Below are 25,171 nucleotides of genomic sequence, written 5' to 3' on the forward strand. Positions count from 1 at the left end.
GCACAGTGCTTCTTGCTTGTCTTGCTTGAGCAGGTCCAGTCTGTGTACAGCATAAGTCAGTACTCCAGGAGAAGGTACAGAAATTGTTTGATAATGTGTATGCATACAGTATTTGTTACACATAATTAACAGGAGTGAACAGAGATTTTGCAATCAACCTTAATTTTGACTTTTTCAAACTCTTAAGTAATTTCAATCTCAGTCTATTTGCATGGCACATCAGCAGGCCTGGGGTGAGTCATACAGACGTGTGACACTTCAGCTGACAAATAGCATGGTGGTAGGGTACTTGTATTTTCAGTCTGGACAAGTCTGTAAGGCTTCTAGGAGATCTTACAGGCATGATGAAATATTCAGGAGTCTCGTGTCCCACTTTAGATGCTGCACGTACAGATTTTCCTGCCACATATCTTTACAGCTCCTCCTTCCCGTGATCCTGTTTTCTCTTCACTAACAATTACAATCTTTTGTGCCAGAGAGCTTGACTGCCCAGCAAACCCTGGCAAATCAGGGTTTTCAGTCAACCTTCCTATCTTGTTCCTTTTTCTTTGTTGTGTAGTTGTTTGCCCAGCGAGACACAGTTTTTCCTGTCAAAACTGCAGACCAAGTCTGTCTGTCCTTCCTTTCCCCTTCTTCCACTCTGTCTCCTCACCATGCCAGCCCTTACAGAATTTGATCCTCGTGTGGTCAGTAATATTTTTGCATCTTCTTGTGTAAGCAGTCCTAGACTTGTTTTCTTTATCTCCTGGCAGCAGACAGTCTCTGCTGGCTTTTGTGTTCTCATTTTCCAAGGTATTCCTTTTCCAAGTTTGCTTTCAGATGGGTTACTTTCCTCTTCCGCTGTTCCTGAACTTGGCAGGTAGGACCCGGAGTCAGCACAAGAAACATGATGCCCTATCTCTTAATTTAGATCTGTGGAGTCAGATCTGTCACGGCCTGTCAGAGCTTCATGCTGTCACTCTAGAGGAAGCTCACAGATCCAGCATGGGCAAACAGAGATTTTCCTTTTCCCTGGGGAATCCTATCTTCATTGCATTTGGGAAGTTTTCCCACAGGGACGGCAAAAACACTTGATTGTTCAGAAAGTTGTGCTTGCTGAGAGAACATTGAACCCCTGGAGATGTTTATGGTATTCAGTGAAAAGGATGCTGGATATATTTATTTATTTATTTTTAGCAGGCATTGGTGCAGATGAATGTTGAATTCTCAGTTGAATGGGAGCCATCTGGGGGCATTGCTCCAAGGTGTCAGGAGCTTCAAAACACTTGTGTGCCTGGGAGCTGTCTCTCCCTTCCATTTTGTTGTGTATTTCCCTCTTTCCTAACCAAGCTCTCTAAACAAGCTCTCCCCTAGTGGGACACCAAATAAAATAAAGAAGAGAAGTCAGGGCAGTGGACAAACTGGTGAGCCTGTACTTGTAATGTTTTGCAATGTGATGGCTTTAAAGGTGTCTTTAAATTAAAACATTACCTCCTCCATTACACTAGGAATTAATTCTTGTGATAAATGCAAAATCTTGTTTAACTTTCTGAGCAGCGTGCCCTATAGATCTCTTCCAAAAATTTTGCACCTTCATTTTCTTCTTTCCTCTAAGGGTTGTTTTACTGTATAATAAATGTCTGACCCCATACTTGTGAAGACATCTTGCTGCTCCACTGCTGACTCTTAGCAAATGTGATAAATCTTTCCAAAGACAAAAGCATGTCTATTCAGGATAATTAATTTCACATGACCTGGGATACCTGAAGCTGAAGGCATTTTGGCTGGGATTTCTTTGGTCAGGAGAATTACATAGTTAAATGTGTTAATCATGCAAGAATAGAGATCAAAAAGATTGATTAGGCAATTTTATCTGTCCAAGGAGACATCACCTAAGGTGGTCTATAGTTCTTTTCCCAGTTCAGTTTTTGTGGTACAAGCAAGGAAGTAATTGCTTCTTTGTAAGACATTATTCAGTCTACTTGTTCTTGCCACTTTCTACTGCTGAATTAAGCCGTAAGATGTAACCTCGCTTATAAAAGTAGGCAAAGCTTACTTAAAGGCATCAGCCTGAGAAACCACCTGGATGGAAAAGAATCACCGTTTGTGTGAACTGAGTAAAGTTCACACAAGCCTTGAAATGTTTCCCTTTAGTTCACTTTTTGTTTCTTGACTGGACTGCTTAGTGCTTCCTCTGAGAATAGGTCAAATAGGATGTGAATTAACCAAGATGCAGGAAAATAAATATTTTCTCTTCTAATAGGTTATGAGACACAGTAAGAATGATGAATTTATATCGTAACAGCAATAATACAAAGCAGTTCCTGATCTCTCCTAGATTTAGATAAAGCATGAGAATTGCCAGTTTTCTGCCTTCCTCTTAACTGCTGTTGGCCTCTGCTCTAAGGACAGCCTGCAGATGGCATCTCCCTTGCTGGACTTCAAAGCTTGCAGTACTGATACGGACTGCAGTCACTGCTGGTTTTGGTTAGTGCTCTGGATTTGAATTAGAGTTTGATTCCTGATCTCAGTTGGTTACCCTCCCAGCTGTTGGAGTGGTCATGTCTGTCAGTTCTTCTCAGCCACTGTCAGCTGAATCCACTACACCAAAGCACAGCTATTCCCGTAACTGCTAGTTGCTAATGAGAACAGTAGTCAGCCTGGTCAGCAGGACTTTCTTCTTTTTTAGGAACCAAGTCACAATGCTGAAGTTTAGCTGGCTCTTAAAAACAAACAACAAACCCCCTACAGTGATAAGAAATAGCCCCTGCTAGTAATTTTACGTAATGAAGCTTTTTCAGCTTTGGAGTTCCGTAAACGTCTGCCTATTGTTTGGTAGAATTAAACATTCTCTCAGTGACAGGTCTTTTTTTCCTGTTAGTCTGGAGCTTTAAGTAGCTCTTCAGTTCTTTGTAATTATTATTATTAGTTTTTTTGAGCCCTGGTAGCGATATTTAATTCTCTCTTGTAAGGTGTGCTTTTCCTACGGCTAACTTACTTTTTACTTGAATTTATAGTTGTGATACTAGTGTTGTGTACTGGTTCCATGACTGCTCAGGCATATTGAGCAAAGAAATAATAAAGGCAGTAGTAGAGCATACTCAAATACATTTGCCAGCTCACAGTACAGCGAGCAGCTGTCTGCTGTTCTGCAACTCCTCCATCTCAATGGAAGGAGAATGGAAAAAGTGTCACATATTTTAATAAAAATACTTCTGTAAACAATTATTATGGTCTTAAATTAGAAATTGGCAAGATTTATCAGTTCTTATTTGTTGATGTAGTTGTTTACTTTTTGCAATGACCTTTTTGCTTTCTGAATTGTTTCCCACATTGAGTTCCCATGTACTGGTCTCATGATGTAGCAGCACTTGACATGTTTCTTAGTCTGTGTTGGTCATGGTAAAGTGTAGCTCTTACTCCTTGTCTTGTTTGTAACTGAGTTTAAACTGAGTAGGTGATTACTGTGAATTCTCTGGGAATCTTCTTGAACTTGACAAATGGCTCATGTTTTTGTTTGAGTGCCAAACCTGTTCATTATTTCCCCTTTTTCTTGAGAAAGGGGAAAGAGTCTTTGCAGTTCTACTACTATTTTGACCTATTTACTAAGCGTTTTATTGGACATTAAAAACACTTATCTGTTTATTTATTTATTTATTTTTTAAACAAAAACTATTCTGTCCTTATATAAGCATCATTGAAATATCAGAAGAATCTGGTGGAAAATCAGGATGTCCTGTTTCCTATGTACCTTCAGGGTGGTTTGGTGTTTCTGAGGTGGCAGATGATCTGTACAGTGTCTGCTCTGAGTAACAAGAACTCGTCTTCTTGCAGTGACTAGGGAAGATCGTACATACACTTGTACAGTATGCATTACTTCCCTGGTGACCATCATGCATTACTGTGGAACTGAGAGGACCTTTCATCCTTGTTCCTGTCTTGCAGCTAGGAGGACTGAATCAGTTTCATGGAAGAAGATTTGAAGTAGAGTTGGCTTATCTTTTACTCCTGAGTATCTTTGGCATTAATTTACTAGAAAATGATTCCAATAACAGACCCTCTTTAATTATTTTAAAGAACGTGTAAACTCTCTGCTGCAAGTAACTGATGACATAAGAAAAAACCCTGCGTGTTTCTAGTTAAACAACTAAAGAGACACTGAAACTTTCTTTACAGTTAATAGCTAACTCTACGTATAATCTCATGTCCAAGAACAATATACAAAAGCATAAATAGTTGTGAAGAAAACTTACGTTTAAAAAGAAAAAACACAAAATGAGCCTATGTAGTATTAAGAATCTGTGACTCCCTTTAATTTACTGTAACTTGACTCAAAACTCAATTTGATACACTTCCTCTTTTAGTAATAAAGAGAAAGTTGAGAATGTTCTACTGTAAACCAAACAAAAAGTATTCAAGGAAGATTGCCTTGCAGCTGTGTATGGTTTTAGTGCAACAAACTGTGAATGCTTATGGCTGATCTTTGTATGCTCAATAGTACTGGATGACTCTTTAAAAAAAAATAATTAAAAAATCTGATCCAGATTTTGCTTGTAGCTTCCTTTATTTCCTGGGAACATTTTCTGGCAAACAGGAGGAGTGATTTCTGCAGTCATGTTGGCTGACCTAAACTAGCTTTCTTTGTATCTCCCTTGCACAGCACGTAATGCTAGATGCGTGCAAGGAAGTGTGAGTCATGGTCTTAAACCTGATCCAGGTTGAGAGGCTGAAAGACAGCCAGTGAGTATGCTAGGGCTGCTGCTGTGAGGAAGAGGTTGCTGCATTGGGTGCTTCTGCCCAGGTGGGGTGGTGCTCTCGCTGGAACGTGCACAGCTGAAGCCTGTGCTGGCTGGTCTCACCCCTGATGGTCTGGTCTCCAGCTCAGAGGTCAATGAACAGAGGTAGCTGCTGCCTGAGGCATAGAATCATTCAGGTTGGAAAGAAACTTGAAGTCCAACCATTACCTAACATAACCACCATGTCCCTAAGTGCCACATCCACGTGTCTCTTAAATACCTCCAGGGATGGTGACTCTATCGTTTCCCTGGGCAGCCTGTTCCAATGCCTAATTACCCTTGCTGAGAAGAAATTCTACCTGATACCCAGTCTAAACCTCCCCGGCACAAACTGAAGATGTTTACTTGAGTCTTATCACTTGTCACCTGAGAAAAGAGACCAACACCCAGGTTGCTGCAACCTCCCTTCAGTTAGCTGAGGAGAGCAATGAGGTTCCCACCCTAGCCTCCTTTTCTCCAGATTTTATGAGTAAATATAAAATGCATTTATTTTGCTGTGGATACCTAGCAAGATTTCTTTGTGTCCCCCTTGCCTTGTGTTAGGGCAAGGTCTTGCACCAAAAGCACTGCCAAAACTCAGTGTAAGGGGGTGGGCTGGTTCTGATCCTTGTTCACGAATCCTGTGGTGGATAACTTGTGTTGCCATGCCAAGGTTAGAGCAGCACAATTAGACCTGTCCACAGATTACCTGCAGTCTCTAGCTCTGTATTTCTTTTGCTTTCCTTCCTATTGCTCTGCCTTACTTTCTCTTCCTTCTTCTTCTTGTCCTTATGCCAATCCCTGTTAAATGAATCAGCTCCTATCCTGCTGCCAGTTTAACGCATTTGGGAACCAATGGGGCCCTTTCTTAAGTCTGTTAATTATGTTCTTTTGTCTGCCTCAGAAGCCCTTGTCTCTTTTGTAGAAACTCCGTGCCTGCAGCTTTGCTGGCAAAGCCCTCTCAGGCTGTGAAAGAGGTTTCTGCCAGCCTTTTTTTTTTTTTTTTTTTTTTTTTTGCTGTCACAGCAAACGTAAGCTAAGCTGAGAAAAACTACCTTCTGTTAACTGATACAAGTGCTTGGTGAGGGGGATGTGAATGTTTTACACCCTGAGCTGGCACAGTTCTTCTGGTACACTGTGTGTCCCTGCCTGTCCTTTATACTATTTTACCAGTGTAAGCTGGACCCTGTTTTGTCTTGGAGAAAGGGCCCATTATCTGCCCTGTGTTTGTACAGCGCTTAGCTCAGTGTAGGCTGGCCCTCAAGCACTTACCAACACAACTGTGACTAGCAATTTGCCCTTGCTTAAGGGCTTAATATGGTTTGTCACTGTCAGTCTTCAAATGCCCAAACTTAGATTTCTTCATTTATTATGCTTGGTGATGGAGTGCTGCTCCTCGTGGCATACTGGCAGAGGTTGAACCACCTTCTGCTTGAGTTGTCTTAAAGTAAAAAGTGAGTGAAATACTATAAAAAGGAGAAATTTAGCTTGGCTTAGCATACTGTGGACTCTACAGAGAGATGCTTTTTATCTAATTCAGGTGTGTGTGTGTTACATATCTGCACATCCAGACTTTAGAAGGCCAGATCTCATTCTGGAGGTGAGGATACGGGACTGTGGGCAAGGACAGGAGGAGAAGCAGCCCACAGAGCTCAGGGCCTTACCCTGCAGGCTGGGAGAGGGCTTCTGCCAGCCCTGCTACCCATGCTGCGGTGGCAGCAGCACAGTGGCCTGCCCAGCACGCAGCTGGCAGCAGGGTCCTGTGCTGCAGCTCAGCCTGGTGTGGATGATGCTCCCTCAATGGGAGCCCCCATGAGCTGTGGTGGTTTCACACTGCAGGCATCTCAGCACCACTGCATCATGCTCTCAGTCCCCCTCTTCACAGGAACAGGCAGAAAATATGACTTGGGAAAAACAGGCTGATGGGTTGAGATACGGACCACGATGAGTGTCATGGGCACAACACATTCAGCGTAGGGATGTTATTATAACTTATTGCCAACTGCTAACAGACCAGAGCAGTGAGAACTAAAAGTGAACTAGAACCACCTTCCTGCTACCATCCACCACCCTCTCCTACCTTTTTGCCTCACCTCAAGCAGTGCAGGAGAACAGGAGCTGTGGTCAGTCCCTAATGCTTCGTCTCTGCTGCTCCCTCACAGTCCCTCCCTGCCCCTGCTCCCCCTGGGGTCCCTCCCACGGGATGCCGTCCTTCCCGAACAGCCTGCAGGGGCTGCCCACAGGCAGCAGCTCTCCAAGCACTGCTCCCACATGGCTCCGTCCCACAGGGTCCATCCATCCCCCAGGAGCAAACTGCTCCAGCATGGGTCCCCCACGGGTGGGTGGCAGCTCCCCTCAGACCCCTGCACCTGTGTGGGCTGTGTGTGATGCAGTGCTGCAGGGGAGGTGGTGATGGGCCACGGGGTCAGTGCTACAGCTCCCACCTAGCCAGCTGCAGTCACCTGTACTTGCAGAAGGGTTACCTATGGGCTGAATTCCTTCCCATTGAGAACATTTTGCTAGGCTTAATCCATTAAATAAGTAGGCTTTTAATGTTGCCGTGTCTGTTTGTTCTGAGGCTAGTGGATACTTTAATAATCCAGGAAGGAGTAGTTTAGATTGCAGAAATAATTTAATACCCTTCTGCTGCCTCTTTAAATTGACCAAAAGAAGTGGTGCTCTGATGGCCTGTGATGAAAAAATCATTCTCGTGAGAAAGTGAATCTGGATTATTTCCACTATTGCAGCAGGGGTGCAGTGCATAGGGCTGGAACATACCACTACCTGCTAAGCGAATGGCTGAGGGCAGCAAGTTATTCATTTTACTTTCATGGGTGTGAAGGGAGAAGATGGGAAAGAAAGAAAGAAGGGTGTATACTCTCAGCGTCCTTATTACACAGTAGTAAATGAGGCATCTTTCTACTTTTTCAGCAGATCCTTTTTTTTTTTTTTTTTTTTTTTTCCCCTTCTGGACCTAAAACAACAAACTTATTGAGGATATATAACATTCTCAGTTCTGGTGTTTTCTATTTGTGTGTGTTATACATGAATGCATTGCTTTATTTGTGTTTAACAGTCTGTTGTATGAAAAAATGCCTGATTTAAGAGTCATGTGCAGAGCCTGGCTTTATTGCTGTGAGTATGCAGGTAGGGTATTTAAACACTTTCTGTAATTTAGAGAATTAAAAATAACAAGCTATAAGCTTAAGTGTAATAGCAGTTGGACAGTCTGTTGCCAAGGGGAAGAAGTCTATAGGTGCTTGCAGTGGAAGCTGTCCGAATTCCTCGCTGCCTCGTGACTGTGCAGTGCTTTCACACAGCCCAGTCATGCTAGGCTGTGAGCAGCCACTTTATAGCTAGCAGGCATTTGCTTTCACAACCAGTGTCTCAATGGTACTGCATCCAGTCAGACCTCTGCTAGCTCCTGTCTGCTCTCCTGGACATGTGAACAATTTCTCCATGCCCTTACCAACTGACTTTTAGAAATTTTTGTGTGGTGACACAAACCAAATTTCAACGAAATGTTGCTCTCATCCTGCTCCTGTGGGTCACCTCCTCCCATTACACAGCCATAAACTGTACAAGAGGTTTCCCTGGATATGCTCTAGTGTATGCCAGTCCTTGTGCTCCAGCGTGCTTTAAAGGTTTGGTTAAGTTGCTATGCAGAAGCAAAGCATCTGAAGCATCTGAGAAGTGCATGCATTAGGGTAAAAGCCTCGTCCCTTCCTGTGCTAGGAAGGCTATGGCTGAGCTCAGGCAGTGGCCATAGGTAACAGCAGAACGCTATCGCTGGCGTGTAGTGAATGCTCCTACTTGGTGTCAGTCTGCCGTACATGTAAGCGTGTGTAGACACATTTTTAGGCAAGACTAAAGTAGTTGTAGAATAAATTTGTCAGGAAAATTCATTGCAAAACTAATTTAGCTTCAAAAATGGGCTAGTATCTGTGTACGTTGTCTAAGGGACCTTCTAAGGGACCTTAGTTATGTGGCCATTCTTTCTACTGTTAGCTTAGGTGGTTTACACTATGGGTGATCGAGGTGCGTTTCCGTACAGGAGATCAATAGGTGGTTCTGCAGCTATTCAGCTCTGCTTTCATGGGCATAGTTTCAGTAGTATCAAACCCAATTAAATTTTTTGTAATTTATTGGCCAGCATTTGGAAATCAGTAATGGATGTCAGGGCAGGAGGAGATGAATGAAGGTACAGATCAATGTCATCTAATCTGTGTCTTGTCAGGTGGACTTTTGACAGCCTTCTTTCTGAAGAGCAATGTTGTAAAAACAAGGGGATAGGAAAAAAAGGAAATATTAGAGTTTTAGGTACTTCTAAGAAAATATTATTCTTCTCAACTTGGCCTTTCAAAATGAAAGCAGCAGCTTAATTGATCTCCTGGCAATCAGTAGATGAATATTAAAAAGTAATTGCACTTAGCTGCTGACTGCCTGTGTCTTCTTTTTTATCCCCCCCTCTGTCACCTCTAGTCTAAAATCAGAGAATTAGTCCCAACAGATTTTTTCTGAAAAGCCCTGTTTTCCTCCACCCTTGGGTTTAGTTAGACCAAAACATTCTTTTGCAAATGATTCATCAAACTTGCTAGGTTTTGTCCTCTGCCATCCTTGCATGTTAAGCATCTATCCAATGTGGGCTAGGATATGCTTACTCAGTTTCTTAGTAAGAGGCTGCTGAAACACAAAAACAGAGGTGGGGAGAAGAAAAAAAAAGGGAGGAAGAAGGGGTACCTTCCCGATCACTGTCACAGTCCATTGGGTTTTACTTTGTTCAGTAATTTATAACAAAATAAAAAAATAACAGTGAATTGTAAGATAAAAAAGGAAAAGTGCCATTTTCAGGGCTGTTTTGCTTACACGTTGTTTTTATTACCACTTCTGTTTGTTTGCTCTGCAGAGTGGGACACCCCCAGTCAAGGACATGTTCACAGATCTGAAGGATGGAAGGAAACTTTTGGACCTTTTGGAAGGTCTGACAGGGAAACCTCTGGTAAGATAAATGTTATATGAGTTGCATTGCTATTAAAACAAAAGCTGTCATTTGATTTTTGATTTAAAAATGCTTGTGGTGTGTAATCTGACATGCTGTCTACAGTTCTAGTGGAATTCCAGGGAGGTTGACTCACGGTGGATAGGGTCAGGCTGGAGCTAATTGTGTAATTGTTTCTTTTGAGGGTTAAGATGCTGTTTAGCAAAGCTTGTAAAGCCAGTGGTGTTACTCACATAGTATATCTTTTTTAAAATAGAGATATTATAAAGGTCTGTTTCTGGATGGTCCAGAAGAGCCGCTTTTAGCTGGATACCTGTGGACTTTTTCTAATATGCTCATGAAAAAAAATCCTAAAAAGAAAATCAAAACAAAACAAAACAAAAAAAAACAACAACATGAAGTAAGCAAACCAAATCTGCATCTCCATTGGAAAAATCCTTTGTGGTCCTACAGATAGCAAAGGGCTGAAAAACTACTCAAGGCTTGTTTAGATTTGAGAAAATGCTTGCAGGGCTGTAACCTCTTTCCCTGCTAACATCGGTGCCTTTTCAGTCAGATAGACGAGGCATGGTGAAACCTGTGCCATCACTTGGAACTAAATTCTTGATTTCACTTTTTATAAAAAAAACTCTCAAGTTGATTTATTGCCTTTAACAGGAAATCTTTAGTCATTTAAATTTTTGTAAGCTTGTCTTATTTTTCTGAACAGATGCGTTTCACTAGTTCTAACGATTTAGGGGTCTGATTTGAAGTCTATTGACTCAAACCAAGTTTTTTGGTTTCTGATTTTCTTGATTACTGTGTTCCAAGGTCAGCTCCATGCTCTTTCAGTTTGATCATGTTCTGCTCCAGGAATTAAATTGTGGGGATTAAAGGGAAACGGAGTGGCAGGTATTGTCAGGAGTTGCAGTATTTTTTGTTTTTCTCCTCACAATATTAAAAGGAAGAGAAAGTAAGGAAGTATAACTTCTTCCCAGTGTGCAAAGATTTAGCAGGCTTTCAGTGCCAGAAAAATCAATTGCTGCTTGTTCCCTCTTGGGAGCCAAAAAATTTCAACTACTCTGGCAAACATTCAAAACCCTCAGATTTTCCCCAGGAACTCCCACTTTGCTGTTGTATTGCCAGTACGTAATTCTGCAGATGTTGGGAATAAAAACTCTGGACTTGCTTAAGGTAAACTGAAGCATACTTTGAATCCAAGACCTGTCCTATACTTCAGATTGAGGAATATTGTTCTGACCAGTTTTCATTTTGATATTTATTTTTAAATTGTTGGGGGTAATCTTGTCTGGTTTTGTTCTTATTAAAAAAAAAAAAAAAGACAAATTTCCTATTGTTTACTCCCTTATTTACTTATTTTGCTTCGATGAGTCAAGTTTGTTCTGATATAAACAGATTGTACATTTTTATTTCCAGCCTAAAGAACGAGGTTCTACAAGAGTACATGCCTTAAATAATGTCAACCGAGTGCTGCAAGTCTTGCATCAAAACAACGTGAGCATTTTTTTCCACAACTGCTTTTGATATACTCTTTAATTTATTCTTGTTTGTAAATGAGTTCAAAATGCAGAGGATAAAGATTTTGGCACCTAGAATCAGAATTCAGCAGGAATAGATAAACTGTTCTGAGTTTTCTTTATCCAGTGTAGTATTTCAATGTCTGGCAGCTTTGTGAAATCTTAAAATGTTAACTTAATACTAAGATAACTAAACTCTGTTTTGCTAAGATGTGTTCAGTTCCAGAAACAAAGCTGACTTGAAACCCTGTTATGCATAGCTCATGAAGATGGCAGGATAAATAGCTAGTTTCCAGTGAAGATGCATAATTGTACGCAAATCTGTAACGGTATGAGAGGTTTTGTAACTCTGTGTTTCCTTGTCCTGCTCTCAAAATCCTTGAGGATGTTTCCAGTGACATCTGTTATCCCTGTGCCAAATTGTTCTTGAGTGTTCCTAACTTTGTCCTGTGCTAACTGGTCAGGAAAAACAAGCAAACAAAAGGAACCAACCACCGTTCTTTAAAAAAAATGAGAATAGTAGTTGCTTATTTTATTTTTTGTTCTTTCTGCCTGGAAACTAGTAGTGCTGTAGCAAAAGGATTTTATTTTTCCCCTGGATAACAAATCCTGATAAGCATAGTTCTCTATAATTAGAATTTCTATTTGCAAATGTCAAGGCACTGAAATAGTTTAATAACAACATTCTGGCAACAAAATACATCTAATGTAAAAAGGCACTGACATATTTATGTAAACTGCTGATTGAAGAGTGATACAAACATGCTGTATAATGCTGCACTTTCCCCTCCACGTTGGTGGACTAGTGTCATATTTCTAGGAAGCAGCCAAAGTTTAGTGGTGGGTTGTTTTTCTTCTGTGAGGTACTGTAAATATTGATTTTTTTTTTTTTGAGGATAAGTAATGTGTCTTTCCAGCTTGAAATTGATTTATTTTATGAAGATAATAAATTAAATGATATTGAGTTACAATAATTAATTAATTCTTCCTTAAGCTGGCAGGATCAGGATTTCTAGAAATAAACAGATGGTCTTAGTTAACTGAAGGTTATTAAGGTCAGGTATATGACTTATGCCTACCGCCTAACTTCATTAGAAAGTGTGTGCGTGTGTGAGAAGACACGCAACACACAATGTACAGTCAGCTTCCTTTTATTGTCTTTGCTCAGGTCTTAGTAGTCTGCTTACCACCTAATGGGTTGTTAGGTGGCTGCTGAAAACAGCGGCTTAATTCAGAATTATTAAAATACCAAAGTGGGCATGTGGAGTCCTTCATGTATGATGTAGGTTGCAAAGGGAATACAGTACTTAACAGTAATAATGCTTGTGATTAATAATTTTTTTTTGTTACCCATTCTCAGGAATGTTTCACTTCTATTGCAGGTGAAAAATATCTCTTGTAATGTAATTGCTTTATTTTTGTGCCCCTAACCTTTTGTCTTGGTTTCTGCTCCTTGTGTTCTACAGTGGTTTACAGTCAGTTGTTTAATGGTGTGCACTGGTGACTTTTTTGACCTGTTTTGCCCTGTTTAATTTACAGTTGCCTTTAGAAAGTAAATGCCCAGCATTTGCAAAGAGGATTACATTAGGATTCTATTCCAGCTGCTGTGAAAATTAGGAGAGGACAACCCACAAATCCAAGCTTCCTTGCTACTTTGAAGTATAATTTGTGGTTCCATGTTAATCTCAGCAACAGAGTTTTGATTTGATTTTTTGCTAATTGAGACAGCTATGGGGAACTGGAAATTGCCTAGATGGTATCTGAAAGCAATGAGGTTACAAGCACATTTTGCAAAATTCAAGCTATTCATGATTATGTGATAAGAGGAAAAATACAGAATGCCATTATGTTCTTACATACCAGGGATGCCCTCTAAAACAAAATGAAACTTTGTGTTCTTGTCTACTCTAGGCTAAATCCCCTGACAGCCAGAGGACAGGCTCAGTTACTGTCTTCTGATTGTCCCTGTTGTTGAATTGCTAGCCAGCTCCTTGGTGCAGGCTTTGTCAATATGAACGGTGATGGTCCCAGATACAGTGCTTAGGGTTAGTGCAAGCTAGGATCCATTTCTGGTAGGCACTGTGGGTAACACTGCTTTGCTCTGGAGCAGGAGTGAGCAAGGGAGAGGAAACCTTCACCACAGAGCAACGTGTTGAGCACATGGTGTTGCTCGCCCCTGGGGCTGGAGGTCGGCTCCTGGCTTGGGATATTTGCAAAAATGAGCCCCGCTTTCTGTACTGTGTGGGAATGTGTTGCAGTATGTGAATATACACCCAAGGAGGTATATCTCTCATCAGCCACAGGCAGCTGTCCCTAGCCCCATTTCTGTAGGCCGTGGTGGTGACTTAATGCAGTGTGCTGCTGTTGGCTTCCTCCAGAAACTGGTTCAGAGTTGGTGCCTCTTTCTCTGAAACGTGTGAATGGAGAGTAGGTGCCCGGATTCAGACTCTGAAGTAGAAGTGAGTGAGTGTCTGGTGGTGTGCTCTGGGCTTCTCTTCTCCTGAGTGCTGCATACGTGATGCTGGAGTGGGTAGCCTCTTGTGCCCTCCCACGCAGTGATGTAGTCATCTCCCTGCGTCTCTTTCCATGTTTTTATGTTTATAACATTCTCAATTATAATGCCACTGAGTTTAAATGTGCTCCTATGCATATAGGAAACTGGAACATTTTATTTTTCCCTTGAATTTTTGGTTTCCTTATATAAACTTGTCCCATTTGGATGCTGGTTCATGCAAAGGACAAACCTATTTTTAATTAAGGAGTTAAAGTGTTTTTTTAGGAGCAGGACTGCTTCCTAACTTTTTTTTTTAAAAAAAGCTTAATGTTTTAAAGCTTCATGTTTTAAAGCTTCATGTTTGCCCATCTATTGCTCAGTTTTATCTGCTGGTATGTATGGTATATTAGAGGAGAGGATAAAAACTCTTCCAAATGAACGTTTTCATTGGTGCCGTCTTTTGGTGTCCTGTTTAAGCAGTTGTTGTGACAAGCTGAGATAGAACCAGAGGTGACAGAGTATTGTCTCTTTCTCCCTGCTGGTTATTTCAGAACAATTGATAACACATGGCTGAACAGCCAGGGACGTGGGATGGGGTTGCAACTTGGAGCTTTGGTAACACTGTTTGATGCAGAGTTGCTCTGACCTCTCCAGGTAGAGCTGGTGAATATCGGAGGAACCGACATCGTTGATGGAAATCACAAGCTGACACTGGGGTTGCTGTGGAGCATTATCTTGCACTGGCAGGTGAGGAGGCTGCTGTGAGATCTCTTCCTTTCCAGGAATCATGCGCATCTATCTTCTGGGATTCTCAAACTTTTCTGGGGTTTTGGCAGCAGAAAATAACTGCTTCTATTCTGGGCTGGTAAATAAAGGCAGGCCAGTGTTTGGTTTCTGACCTCTGTCTGTTGGCTGCCTCCCACAGTACATGTTCTCATATGTGCTAAGTTCTCAGTCACTCAGATCAGTTCCTAAGGTTGTTGCAGAGGCTTTTCAGGCTAAAGCATTGTGTTTATGTTCCTTCCTCAATACTTACGTGCTTCTGTTTGCAGACGTTTTCCCACTATCTTGGTAGCTGTGTTGGGTTTACATCTTTATTCACTGCTCTGTAGGTTTGTTTCTCAGCTGCATAGATTGAATTACTCCTGGCTTATCCACATACCTGAGAGGATCATGGAATTCGCTTGGAGGAACTTCAGCAGATGCTTGTACATAGCACATCAAACAGTAAATTTCCTGTGTTGGCTGAGCAGTTATCCTGTTCTTGCCAAAAACTTCTGCAAAGTTGTATTTTTGGGGTTTGCTTACTACTGGAACCCTAGCACAAGGCAGTGGGAAATATTATAGTCCATGTTGAGTGACAGCAGCACTGAGAAGTGGGGGGAGGGCTGTAAGGTAGGGGTAACTCCTCATTTATTACGTATGCATTACTGGTTCTTGTAATCAGCAGAGTGTAAAGATGAAAGAAGGCTCCTATTCCTACATTTCATGTAAGGAGTTAGAGCTTGACGCCTACCTTTTCACAGAAAAGACCCTTGCCTGATTTGTGAAGTAGCTTGGTTCAAAGGCTTTTTAAGCAGGAAAAGATGAGAACGTGTCTGTATGGAGTAGTTGCTGCTGTCTTGCAGGTGAAGGATGTGATGAAGAACATCATGTCAGATTTGCAGCAGACTAACAGCGAGAAGATCCTGCTGAGCTGGGTTCGGCAGTCCACGAGACCTTACAGTCAAGTCAATGTCCTGAACTTCACAACGAGCTGGGCAGATGGGCTTGCTTTTAATGCTGTCATCCACAGACACAGGTAGGTGACACAGCTCCTCTCAGACCTAATGAAGTGAGCAGCTTTTTTCCCCTCATGTCTTCATGCTTGAGCGTCTGACAGCCTCTAGCCTGTTTCAGTAGTTTGCTGTAGTGATAACAATAACAACTCAGAATTATTGCCAGAGCCTTGCAAAGGATGGAGCCAAGGCAGTGGTGTAACTGTTCTCACATGCACACTTGCTGGGTGGATTTACAGCCCACTTAAATACCTACTATATAGAGAGTATGCTGAATGGGTGCCTGTAGGGGAGGGTTGATTACTTCCCTTCCCCTATACTTCCTTTCCCCTGCAAAGGGAAAAACACCTCAGTTTGCCATAATGCTTCAGGTGGAAGATACAGAAGCTTCAAAATGAAGGAATGAGAAAGACAGTCTCAGTAGCTTTTCTTAGATTTTGTATATGTTACTCGAAAGACTGTGTATTCAGTTCTTTCAGGAGAGCACCTTTTTGCATTCACTGAGTAGAAGAGCCAAAGGATAATGGACTGCTTCAGGTGTCTGTAGTATGTTTATTAGTTTGTTCACTATACTTTATAGAGAATGTTATTTAAAGCATCTTTTTGCAGATCTCTTATGTTCTTTTTGATTTTGGAGAACTTCTTGATAGTCTAAAGAAAAGTTTGTTACAGACTGTTACGAAACTTGCACATCTGTGTGTGTGAGAGATCTGCTGCTGGGCAATCAATTCTAGTCTGGTGTATCTTAAATGAAGTCAGCTCATTCTTTTTGCAAGGGTTGGCTGTTCTTTATCATAAATAACCGTTCCAGTGTGGTAATGCTATGATGATATTTCCTCCTGGCTACCAGGTATCTTTCATGGCAAATACTTTACAAACACCTGAATATTTATACTAAGCAGATATTAAGTGATCACAAAAGCATTTGTTGACTTCTCTGCTGTTCTCTGCTCTCTGGCCTGTGCTGACTGAACTGACAGGCTCTATCGCAGGCTTGCTGGCTTCAGCCAGGGTCTGGTCTCGTGTACCTGTGTGCCTGGAGCTGACTGGAGTTCAGCCTGCATGGATGCGTGATGGGGAGCACCTGCACCACACTGAGGGCTCCTGAGCGATCAGAAGGACTGTCCTGCAAAGGCAGAGAAATACTAGCAAAAGTCTGAGTTTACACTGTCAGAAGTATTAACAAGATGTGCGCTGTACTGGTGGTTTTCTTATCAGCGTAATTGTAGTGGCATAGCTCTGCCAGTGAATGGGAAGCTTTGTGATGGAGAGAGCACCAGCTTTAGATGCAGGTGAGACCTGCTTTCCCCAGGGTACCAAGAAGGGCAAAGGCAGCAAAATCAGTTTCAGGCTGTTGTCCTTCTGCCCCGTGACTATCTGCTTGGACTCTGTGGGATCTCAAGTCTGTGAGCTCTGCCCTTCCCAGAGCACTGCTATGTGGCAAAAGCCCCTGCTGAAACCTTCGAGTAACTGTGCTTTTCTCTGGCTTCGTGAAATTTCTGTTATCTGACTCTGCTGATCTCTCTGAGCCCGTTACTCCCCCGTCCTGGGAGCCTAGCAGCTGCCAGTGCTTCAAAACTCAGCTTTGCAGTCCCCAGACACCAGTCCTTTAGCCAATGAAACACCATTTTCCCCACATCTGAGAAATCTTGAGTTGGCTTTAAATTTAGGCTGGATTTGAAAGAAAAGCAATAAAAGGCTTGCAAGGAACAAGGGGATTGAGGCAGGATGCAGAACTGGTAGAACAGCAAGGCTATGTAGCTTACCTGGACTGGTACTGCTCCCCTGCCTAAAGGGTATTGCCAGTATTGTGGTATTTACTTAGCTTTGTCCTATGGCACTTAATATAGGAGCATTTTTGTGGATCCCATTAAAAGGTTTATTTAGTAGCTCACTTTTGTCTTTATGTGTCTATGAACTATTGCTAACTGCGTTACCTCTTGGCTATAACTTTGTAAGGCTGTCAGTACTTACAATTATATGAGGGAGTAGAACATGTAACATTTTATTGTGTTGGTGTCTTTCATTTCCTAATATTAGCCTAGTTCTTCTTCAAATTGAATTCTGTTCTTTGGTACAGTTTCCTTGCTCATAGGCCAATACCTAGGTTGCAGTTCATTAAAATGTGTGTTACCGTGGCAGTGGGCAAGTAAGTGCATACATGATACACTTACTGCAATGTGTTTTCCAAATTAAGTCTCTTCTAAAACTTTATGTCAATCTACGTGGTTATCCTTGTCGCTTTTCCTGCATCGAGGTACAGTATTCCAAAAGCTCATATCAGGATCTTTGCATATTTTCCCCTGTCCCAGCCCTTCTTCTGGCATTTTGCTTCTCAGACCCTGCTGGTTTATGGCCTTCCTGTTTCACAAAGTGTAATGATTCAACAGATGTTAAAAGGATACTCTCAGGTCAATTTACAACTGAATTAAGCCTTAAAGAATTAAAGGCAAGCCCATCTCTTCCTCCCCACGTTCTATAAAACACAGGATCAATAAGTGTTTTAATGAGAAGCCACTACTAGAGGGGAATGGAAAGTATTTTAATGGTTTGTAGTTTTACAGCTGTGCTGCTGCAGCACTTGGCTGTTCATGCCCTGTAGGTATAGATACCACGAGGAGGGGCCCTCTGTGCTGATCCTTTTTCCTACCCCAAGAGCTAAGGGCTCTTTCCCCCCTAGACCTGCCGGTAGGTTTATGCATGCACAGCTGCACTGAAGATTTGGCTTGTTAAATGCTAATGCAAGATGAAGGGTGCTGGCACTGTCAATCGATGGGCTCCTTGGTCTGATTCACATCATGACTCTCATGAGTCCTTGTGAATTTTTTCTTCTTTTTTTAAACCAGAGGAAGGGCCACATGGCGGGGTGAGTGAGCAAGGGGTGTGGAGACTGCTGCTGCTCCTGGTCTGGGGTGGTCACCGAGACACCTCGCAAGTTTGGAATGAGGCTTTCTAGGAGGAGAGTGGCTGTTCATTACCCAGCAGAGCCAGACACAAAAATCATGTAATAATAATGCTGTAAAAGAACCAATTGAAGAAAAGTGGTTCTGGAACAAATTTTCTGATTTTTTTTTTTTTCCTGGTTTACTGATTTTCTTGTTAGTAGCATTTAATCTCCAGTTCCAGTCAAATAGTATATATAGAAGGGAAGGTGGATGGCACTGCAGATGTGGTCAATTAATTGATTGGTGGTTGTCCCATTCTCATTAAGAATATTTTTGTCTGTCTTCTGTATTTGGTTATACGTGCTTATGTTTGTATTTTATACGTACCTGTGTATTTATATAACTTATGTAGCTCCCTCCATATCCATAACTTCAAATTCTGAATGGTATAGAATTTTTTTCTTTAAATTAAATTCAGTATTTTCTGTTTTGTATTTTAATTTTAGACCTGAGCTCTTCAGCTGGGATGAAGTTATAAAGATGTCCCCAGTTGAGAGACTGGAACATGCTTTCAGCATAGCCAAAAACCACCTGGAAATTGAGAAACTGTTGGATCCTGAAGGTGCGATACAGTTATTCTATTTGATTTTGAACTTCTTGAGCTCTTCTGAAAGAAAACGCTTATATAGACATTTATTATGAATACAAATCCCAGCAGTTTTGTGCAGTGATACTTTGTTTCAATCCCTTACATTTGGGCTTAAAAATATGTAAATTGTAGGGTAAGGGTATTCCTGTGTGTATTTATGCTTCAGCTTCTTGAATGTTAAGGTTCATATTGAGTTACCTTTCAGAGACAGTGCACAGGAAGGTGAAGTTGGTTCCCTGGTTTTATTTTATTTTAAGTAGTGGTTCCATTACAAGTGTCTGTGCTTTTCAGATCAAGCAGAGCATTTTGTAGAATGGAATAGCTTAAGAGCTCATGATCTTTTGTTCTTTGTTATATATGCTGAGTAACAGTAGCTGCCAGTGCTGTGAGTACTTACCATGTAGGAATGCTTGCCAGGAAACTTTTTATGGCCCCTTCTTAAAACCCTGAGCTGTCACTCTGCTTTGAAGTGAACCTCTGAAGATCCATTCTGTAAGACAAGCTGTCAAACTTTATGGATTCAAGCACCACCACCTTAAAAAGAAAAAAAAAAGGAAAAAAAAAAAAAAAAGTCAGCTGAATGAGTAGAACTCATAACCCCAGTGATATGTGAACCTGAATCTGTAAAATTCTTTTCCATGTGAAAAGTAAGCAAGTGAATTTACCGATACTGAGAGTGGGGTTAGAACATACATGGAAGTGTGTGTTTGAGGGGTACCGTTCCTTAATTGCATTTCTGCTTGGAATGCACTCCAGAATGTTTCCAAAACAATTTTTATTTCTCAGTAACTTCAGATTTGGGCTCTTACTTCCAAAAGATCAAGTCTCTTAATGTAAATTCACTTGAAAATGTTGATTTAAAAAAAATATTTTTTCTTTGTACTGCTTTCAACATCTGTAAAACCTGGACTTTCAATAGAAAGCTAAAGGCTAATTAACAGGATAACCTGTGCTTTGCACTACATGTGAAATATTGGAATCTTAACTGTATTCTGCATGATGATTTAGAAACGTTGTTTCTTTATTAATGTTCTCCCATGTATTCTTTTTTGATGCAGATGTTGCTGTACAGCTTCCAGACAAAAAATCTATTATCATGTATTTAACCTCTTTATTTGAGGTCCTTCCTAAGCAAGTCACCATGGAAGACATTCGGGAAGTGGAGACTCTTCCAAGGAGATACAAGCAGGAATGTGAGGATGGAGAATTCAACATGCAGCAGGTGTGTTTATTATCTAAGTCTGGCTGAATCTTTTTGAGTTGTAATTTTAGATGATCTTCAGGCTTGTCAGTTCTCTGATATGTCTTCTGTCTTGTTCAACACTATTGGGAAAATATGAAAAATCATAGCATCATCTTTGTGATTGACTTAATTGGTTCTTTTTTGTTTCCTGATTGATATACAAAATCCTTTTTGCTTAGGTAGAAAGCTACATCTGCATTATGCTTCTTTCTTCTGGTTATTTTCCTTATTTATCTTGACAAGCTGGAGTGGCCTAAAGTCTTTAACTGAGTTTGCAGCAGGACTTGTGGTGGTGGTATTTGTTGGGTTTTTGTTTGCGTGGGAGGTCCACAGCTCTGTTAAAATAAGTACACTTAGTTTTCTATCCAGGTTATCTTAAAATGGAAATTCATTAGTGGTGACTGTTGGCCCCTCTCATTAGAAATGTACCTAACAATTAGTTTTAAAATTTTATGAAGGAGTGAAAGGGATCTTAGTTGTTCTATTCTTAGTATCATTTGGGAAAGCACTTCTGAGGCATCACTTTTCTCTTGGCTGCCTAGGTTGTAGCACTTGAAGAGGAGCAGAGCAGTTCTAGAGCAGAGACCCCCAGCACGGTGACAGAGGTGGATATGGACTTGGATAGCTACCAAGTTGCTCTGGAAGATGTCCTCACGTGGTTGCTGTCAGCTGAGGATGCATTTCGGGAACAGGAGGAAATATCTGGTGATGTTGAAGAAGTCAAAGAGCAATTTGCCACCCATGAAGTAAGCTTTTCTTAAGTTCCTTTGTTGTAGTTTTGCTTTTTTGTGTGGGAGCCGAAAATTTTATTTCCCTAGTCCTTATCCAAATGCTGCCATTCTCTTTCTTGTGTCTTGCTTTTCCTAAACTGAAAGCACCTCTAACTGAATGGTGGTTTTTAAATTATTACTATAATTAGTTTTATAATTGACAAATTATAGTTTCTTGGCAGTGGAAATGGATCTTTTTAAGAGAGTTTTCAGTGGAACAGGTTTTGGAATTTCAGTATATTTTTTGTGTCAGCTTTCTGTGGCTGGCCCCCTGTTGTCATAGAATCACAGAATGGTTCCACAGAAGGGACCTTAAAGATCATCCAGTTACAACTCCTCTGCCATGGGCAGGTTGCTCAAAGCCCTATCCTACTTTGGACACTTAGTATCTTGAACGCTTTGAAATAGATTCCTGATAGGAGCTCACAGATCATGGTGATGTGGCTGGTTGTACTGTTTCCAGGCTTTTATGATGGAACTGACTGCACACCAGAGCAACGTGGGCAGTGTCCTGCAGGCTGGGAACCAACTGGTGGCACAGGGAAATCTGTCTTCTGAAGAGGAGTTTGAGATCCAGGAGCAAATGCTGCTGCTGAACTCCCGCTGGGAGGAGCTCAGGGTGGAGAGCATGGACAGGCAGTCCCGGTGAGTCATCCTGCATGACCTCTCCTAAAGCTGAAGGACTGGTCTCTGGTGCTTGCTGCATCTCAGAGGAATTGCTTTGCATCCATTTGTAAGATATTTTTGTCTGAAGTAGCTCTTCCGTTTGGGACATGAAATCCACCCTCTTTGTACTCTACAAGATGAAACAGAGGAAATGGATATAACTGTCTTTTTTTTGGATTCTTATGTAAGAATATTTTGAGATTTATGTTATATAAGTGTACCAGACTAAATATGATACCTACATGCAGCAGTTACATAAATGTATTTTTAATATTTTCAGTAGTTTAAGTTCCTGAATAAAACATGCTGGAGATGTGAACAGCTATGTGTGTTTACACAGCTAAAGAACACTTAAAAGAATTTTTTCCCCGCCTGTAGTTGTCAGGCTCAGAGCTGCGCATCAAGGGAGAAACTGCATTTGATTGCCACTTGTAGCAGTGGTTCTGGTAATGAATAGAAAATCCCAGTTGCAAGAAGCAACTAGGTATAAATCGCGTAATTCACTCATTTTTATTCTGTTACAATAGAAACAGGAGTACTTAATTCTGTGTTCCTTAGCTTAATGGTGAAAATTATATTGGATGATACGTAACTGGTTTATGAATGGTTATGTGTCTTTCCTTTAAGAACTAGAACTTAGTTTTTATCCTTGGGAAGACCGTTCCTGATGTGACTCTGCCTGTGCTTCCCCCTGCAGCCTGCATGACATGCTGATGGAACTGCAGAAGAAGCAGTTACAGCAGCTGTCCGACTGGCTGACCATCACAGAAGAACGCATTCAGAAGATGGAGTCTCAACTCTTAGCCGAAGACATAGAGTCCCTTCAAAAACAGCTGGAAGAACACAAAGTAAACTTTTTCATCTGTTCTGTAATGAGTATGCGAGAAGTATTTGGAAGAAGTGTAGGTTGGAAGGCTTTCTTAGCCAATAAACTTGCTAAAGGATGTTGATGGGACAAAAGGAATTAGACATGTTCAGCCTTCTTTGCTAAACACTTCAGCTATGATGACTACAGCAGAAACTGTATTATCTTTGCTACATGCAAACAAGGCCTCCCCAGGTGAATTGTTGGTGTTAGGGACAGTATTAAATGCATTGTAGATAACTGGCCTTTAATGACTGGCAGCAATGCTAAGGCACATTTGAGACTTGCTGCTTGAAATAATGGAGGAGTTAAAGCTATTCCTACTAAAGCAATTTGCAAATTGGTTTGGCTCGCAATTAAGTTTCTGGATGGGAGTCCAGCCTTTCTAGCCTAGAGTGTTTTTTGAAGGAGAAAGATGGCCTTTTAATATTAGTCATGGTTGCAGCTTTGTTTTTTGTAGTCATTGCTGAGGTTTGACCTCTGCAGCTTGAGACATACCTCACAGGGCAAGAACTGCTAAGTGTTCTTAGTCTGTGTAATTTCTTGTCCCACACTTGTGTTTTTTGCTCTGTCTTCAAAGGCCGGGGAGCTTGAGGCTTGTTGTTCGTAAAGTAGTTTAGGATTTTCTGGGATGAAAAGTGGTATTTACAGCAGTTTAAGGGCATATAGATGTTGCAGAGTTATTTTGGAGGTAGGCTTTAACCTACTGTAGTCTGTTCTGCCAGAAGTTGTATGAATATTTAAATGTACAGATGTATTTTAACCTAATTGGAACTGTATGTTTTTTGCAGTTGCTAGGTATCAGTTTGTGACTATTGTCTTTGATATTTAGGTTTTGAGAAATGTCAACTATTAAATTTTCATAGTAATTCTTACATTTTTGGCATGCCCTATGATACTTGCTTAATAAAAGCAACTTTTTAATGGAATGCTTAAGTTCTCTTATCCATAGCCGTAGACATATAGAAAGTCAGTGCAGTCATATGATTTATCTAGTCAAGAATGGTGTATACATTTTAAAACTTTTTTTTTTTTTTGTGTGTGTGTTTTCCAGCACTTTAAAAGAACGTTTTTAGGTTCTTTGCCAGCAATCTTTGATTGTTTGTTTAAACTGTGCAGTGATTCCCAGTGGTAAAAATATTTGCATAAGTGTTGTCTGTAGTGCTTTGCCACATTTGTTTTAGTCACTGTGGGCAAAATAGCAATTTGATAATTATTCAAAGTTTGTAACAGCTGATGTGTTTTTCTAGAGCCTGCAAAATGACCTAGAGACAGAACAAGTGAAGGTAAACTCCCTAACTCACATGGTCGTCATTGTCGATGAAAGCAGTGGGGAAAGTGCAACAGCTATTCTGGAAGAACAATTGCAGGTAAAATGTTAGAGCCCTGTTTTTTAAAAAAACAACAGCAAACAAACAAACAAACACAAAATCCAAAACTGTAATAGCAGGCACTTAAAATCTTTGCATATAATTGTTAATCAATGTTTTTTGTGTTTAAAGACAATTTGTCCTAGAAAACAATTTAAAGTAATATATTTTTAAATGTAATATTAATGCAAAGAATTATTAAACTTACTCAGGATAAAACCTGCAAAAGTTATCTGGCTTTCAAGCTCAATTCCTGATGAGTCAAGCTGCTTGCATCTGTAGTGACTTAAGCGCTTTTGCAGCATATCTTCTCAGCAATTTCACTAAAATGGGAAGATGCACAATACAACTCTTTAATTTCAAATAGGTAATTCTCAATAGGAAATTAAAATCTGATTGAAAAATATTTAAATACAGGAACAGAATTAATCAAGGAGATATTGTGTGAATTGTTTTCCTGTGTTCTTTTTGGACTTGGGCTGCAATCTGAGTAAATCCTATGTTCTATATGATTTAATGTAACAGAATTCATGCTACTTCCATTGCTCCTTTTGAAGTCGATGAAATAGTTTCCTGAGTTCAGCGAGCACAGAGATAAGGCCATAGGTGAATGCCCTTGAGAGTTTTAACTTTAAGTTTTGTACAGTACAAGAACAGTTAATGGCAACAAGGTGATTATAATATAAAAGAGGTTACTGTGAAGTAGAAATTTTGCTCTTGAATATATAGTTTTTGATCCTCTTTGTGAAGCTCGTGAATATTCATGATATCTCCTGCTTTTGTAGAGGCTGGGGGAGCGGTGGACAGCAGTTTGTCGATGGACTGAAGAACGACGAGTCAAGTTGCAAGAAATTCAGCTTTTATGGCAGGAGCTTCTAGAAGAGCAGGTTAGTAACTCTTTGGTTACCCACAGTTGTAATTTATTTATTTATTTATTTATTTATTAGTAACCCTTAGTAGGGTTTAACAGCTCTAAGAAAATAGCTGCAAAGAACAAGAATTTCAGTTATCATTTAGGTTCTTAGCATTTGTTGAAGAAGTAGTGCAGCCTAAGAAAAGTATATACTTAAGTTTAAGCAGGAAAATGTATGCCTCAGTATAAAATAATTTCCAAGGTAGATACTTAATATTCTTGTGGACATCATCCTTTTGAAAGCTCTGTTGCCTTATATTCATTAATG

General features: G+C 40.6%; 1 protein-coding gene across 9 annotated transcripts in view; it reads left to right on the forward strand.

Moving 5' to 3' along the window:
* UTRN (utrophin) overlaps positions 1–25,171 on the forward strand; it is a 364,397-nt gene that overhangs the window by 60,260 nt on the left and 278,966 nt on the right. For all 9 annotated transcript variants that reach the window (XM_038175840.2, XM_038175834.2, XM_038175838.2 and 6 more), the window contains 11 exons: positions 9,661–9,753; positions 11,170–11,247; positions 14,419–14,511; positions 15,393–15,565; positions 18,934–19,049; positions 20,135–20,298; positions 20,862–21,065; positions 21,553–21,734; positions 22,453–22,603; positions 23,871–23,990; positions 24,776–24,877. In XM_038175840.2, coding sequence (XP_038031768.1) covers positions 9,685–9,753; positions 11,170–11,247; positions 14,419–14,511; positions 15,393–15,565; positions 18,934–19,049; positions 20,135–20,298; positions 20,862–21,065; positions 21,553–21,734; positions 22,453–22,603; positions 23,871–23,990; positions 24,776–24,877 — 1,452 coding nt within the window. In that variant the 5' untranslated portion in view covers positions 9,661–9,684. The remainder of the gene's footprint in view (positions 1–9,660; positions 9,754–11,169; positions 11,248–14,418; positions 14,512–15,392; positions 15,566–18,933; positions 19,050–20,134; positions 20,299–20,861; positions 21,066–21,552; positions 21,735–22,452; positions 22,604–23,870; positions 23,991–24,775; positions 24,878–25,171) is intronic.

The sequence above is a fragment of the Anas platyrhynchos genome, chromosome 3 (assembly GCF_047663525.1).
Source record: "Anas platyrhynchos isolate ZD024472 breed Pekin duck chromosome 3, IASCAAS_PekinDuck_T2T, whole genome shotgun sequence".
Classification (NCBI taxonomy): Eukaryota; Metazoa; Chordata; class Aves; order Anseriformes; family Anatidae; genus Anas; species Anas platyrhynchos.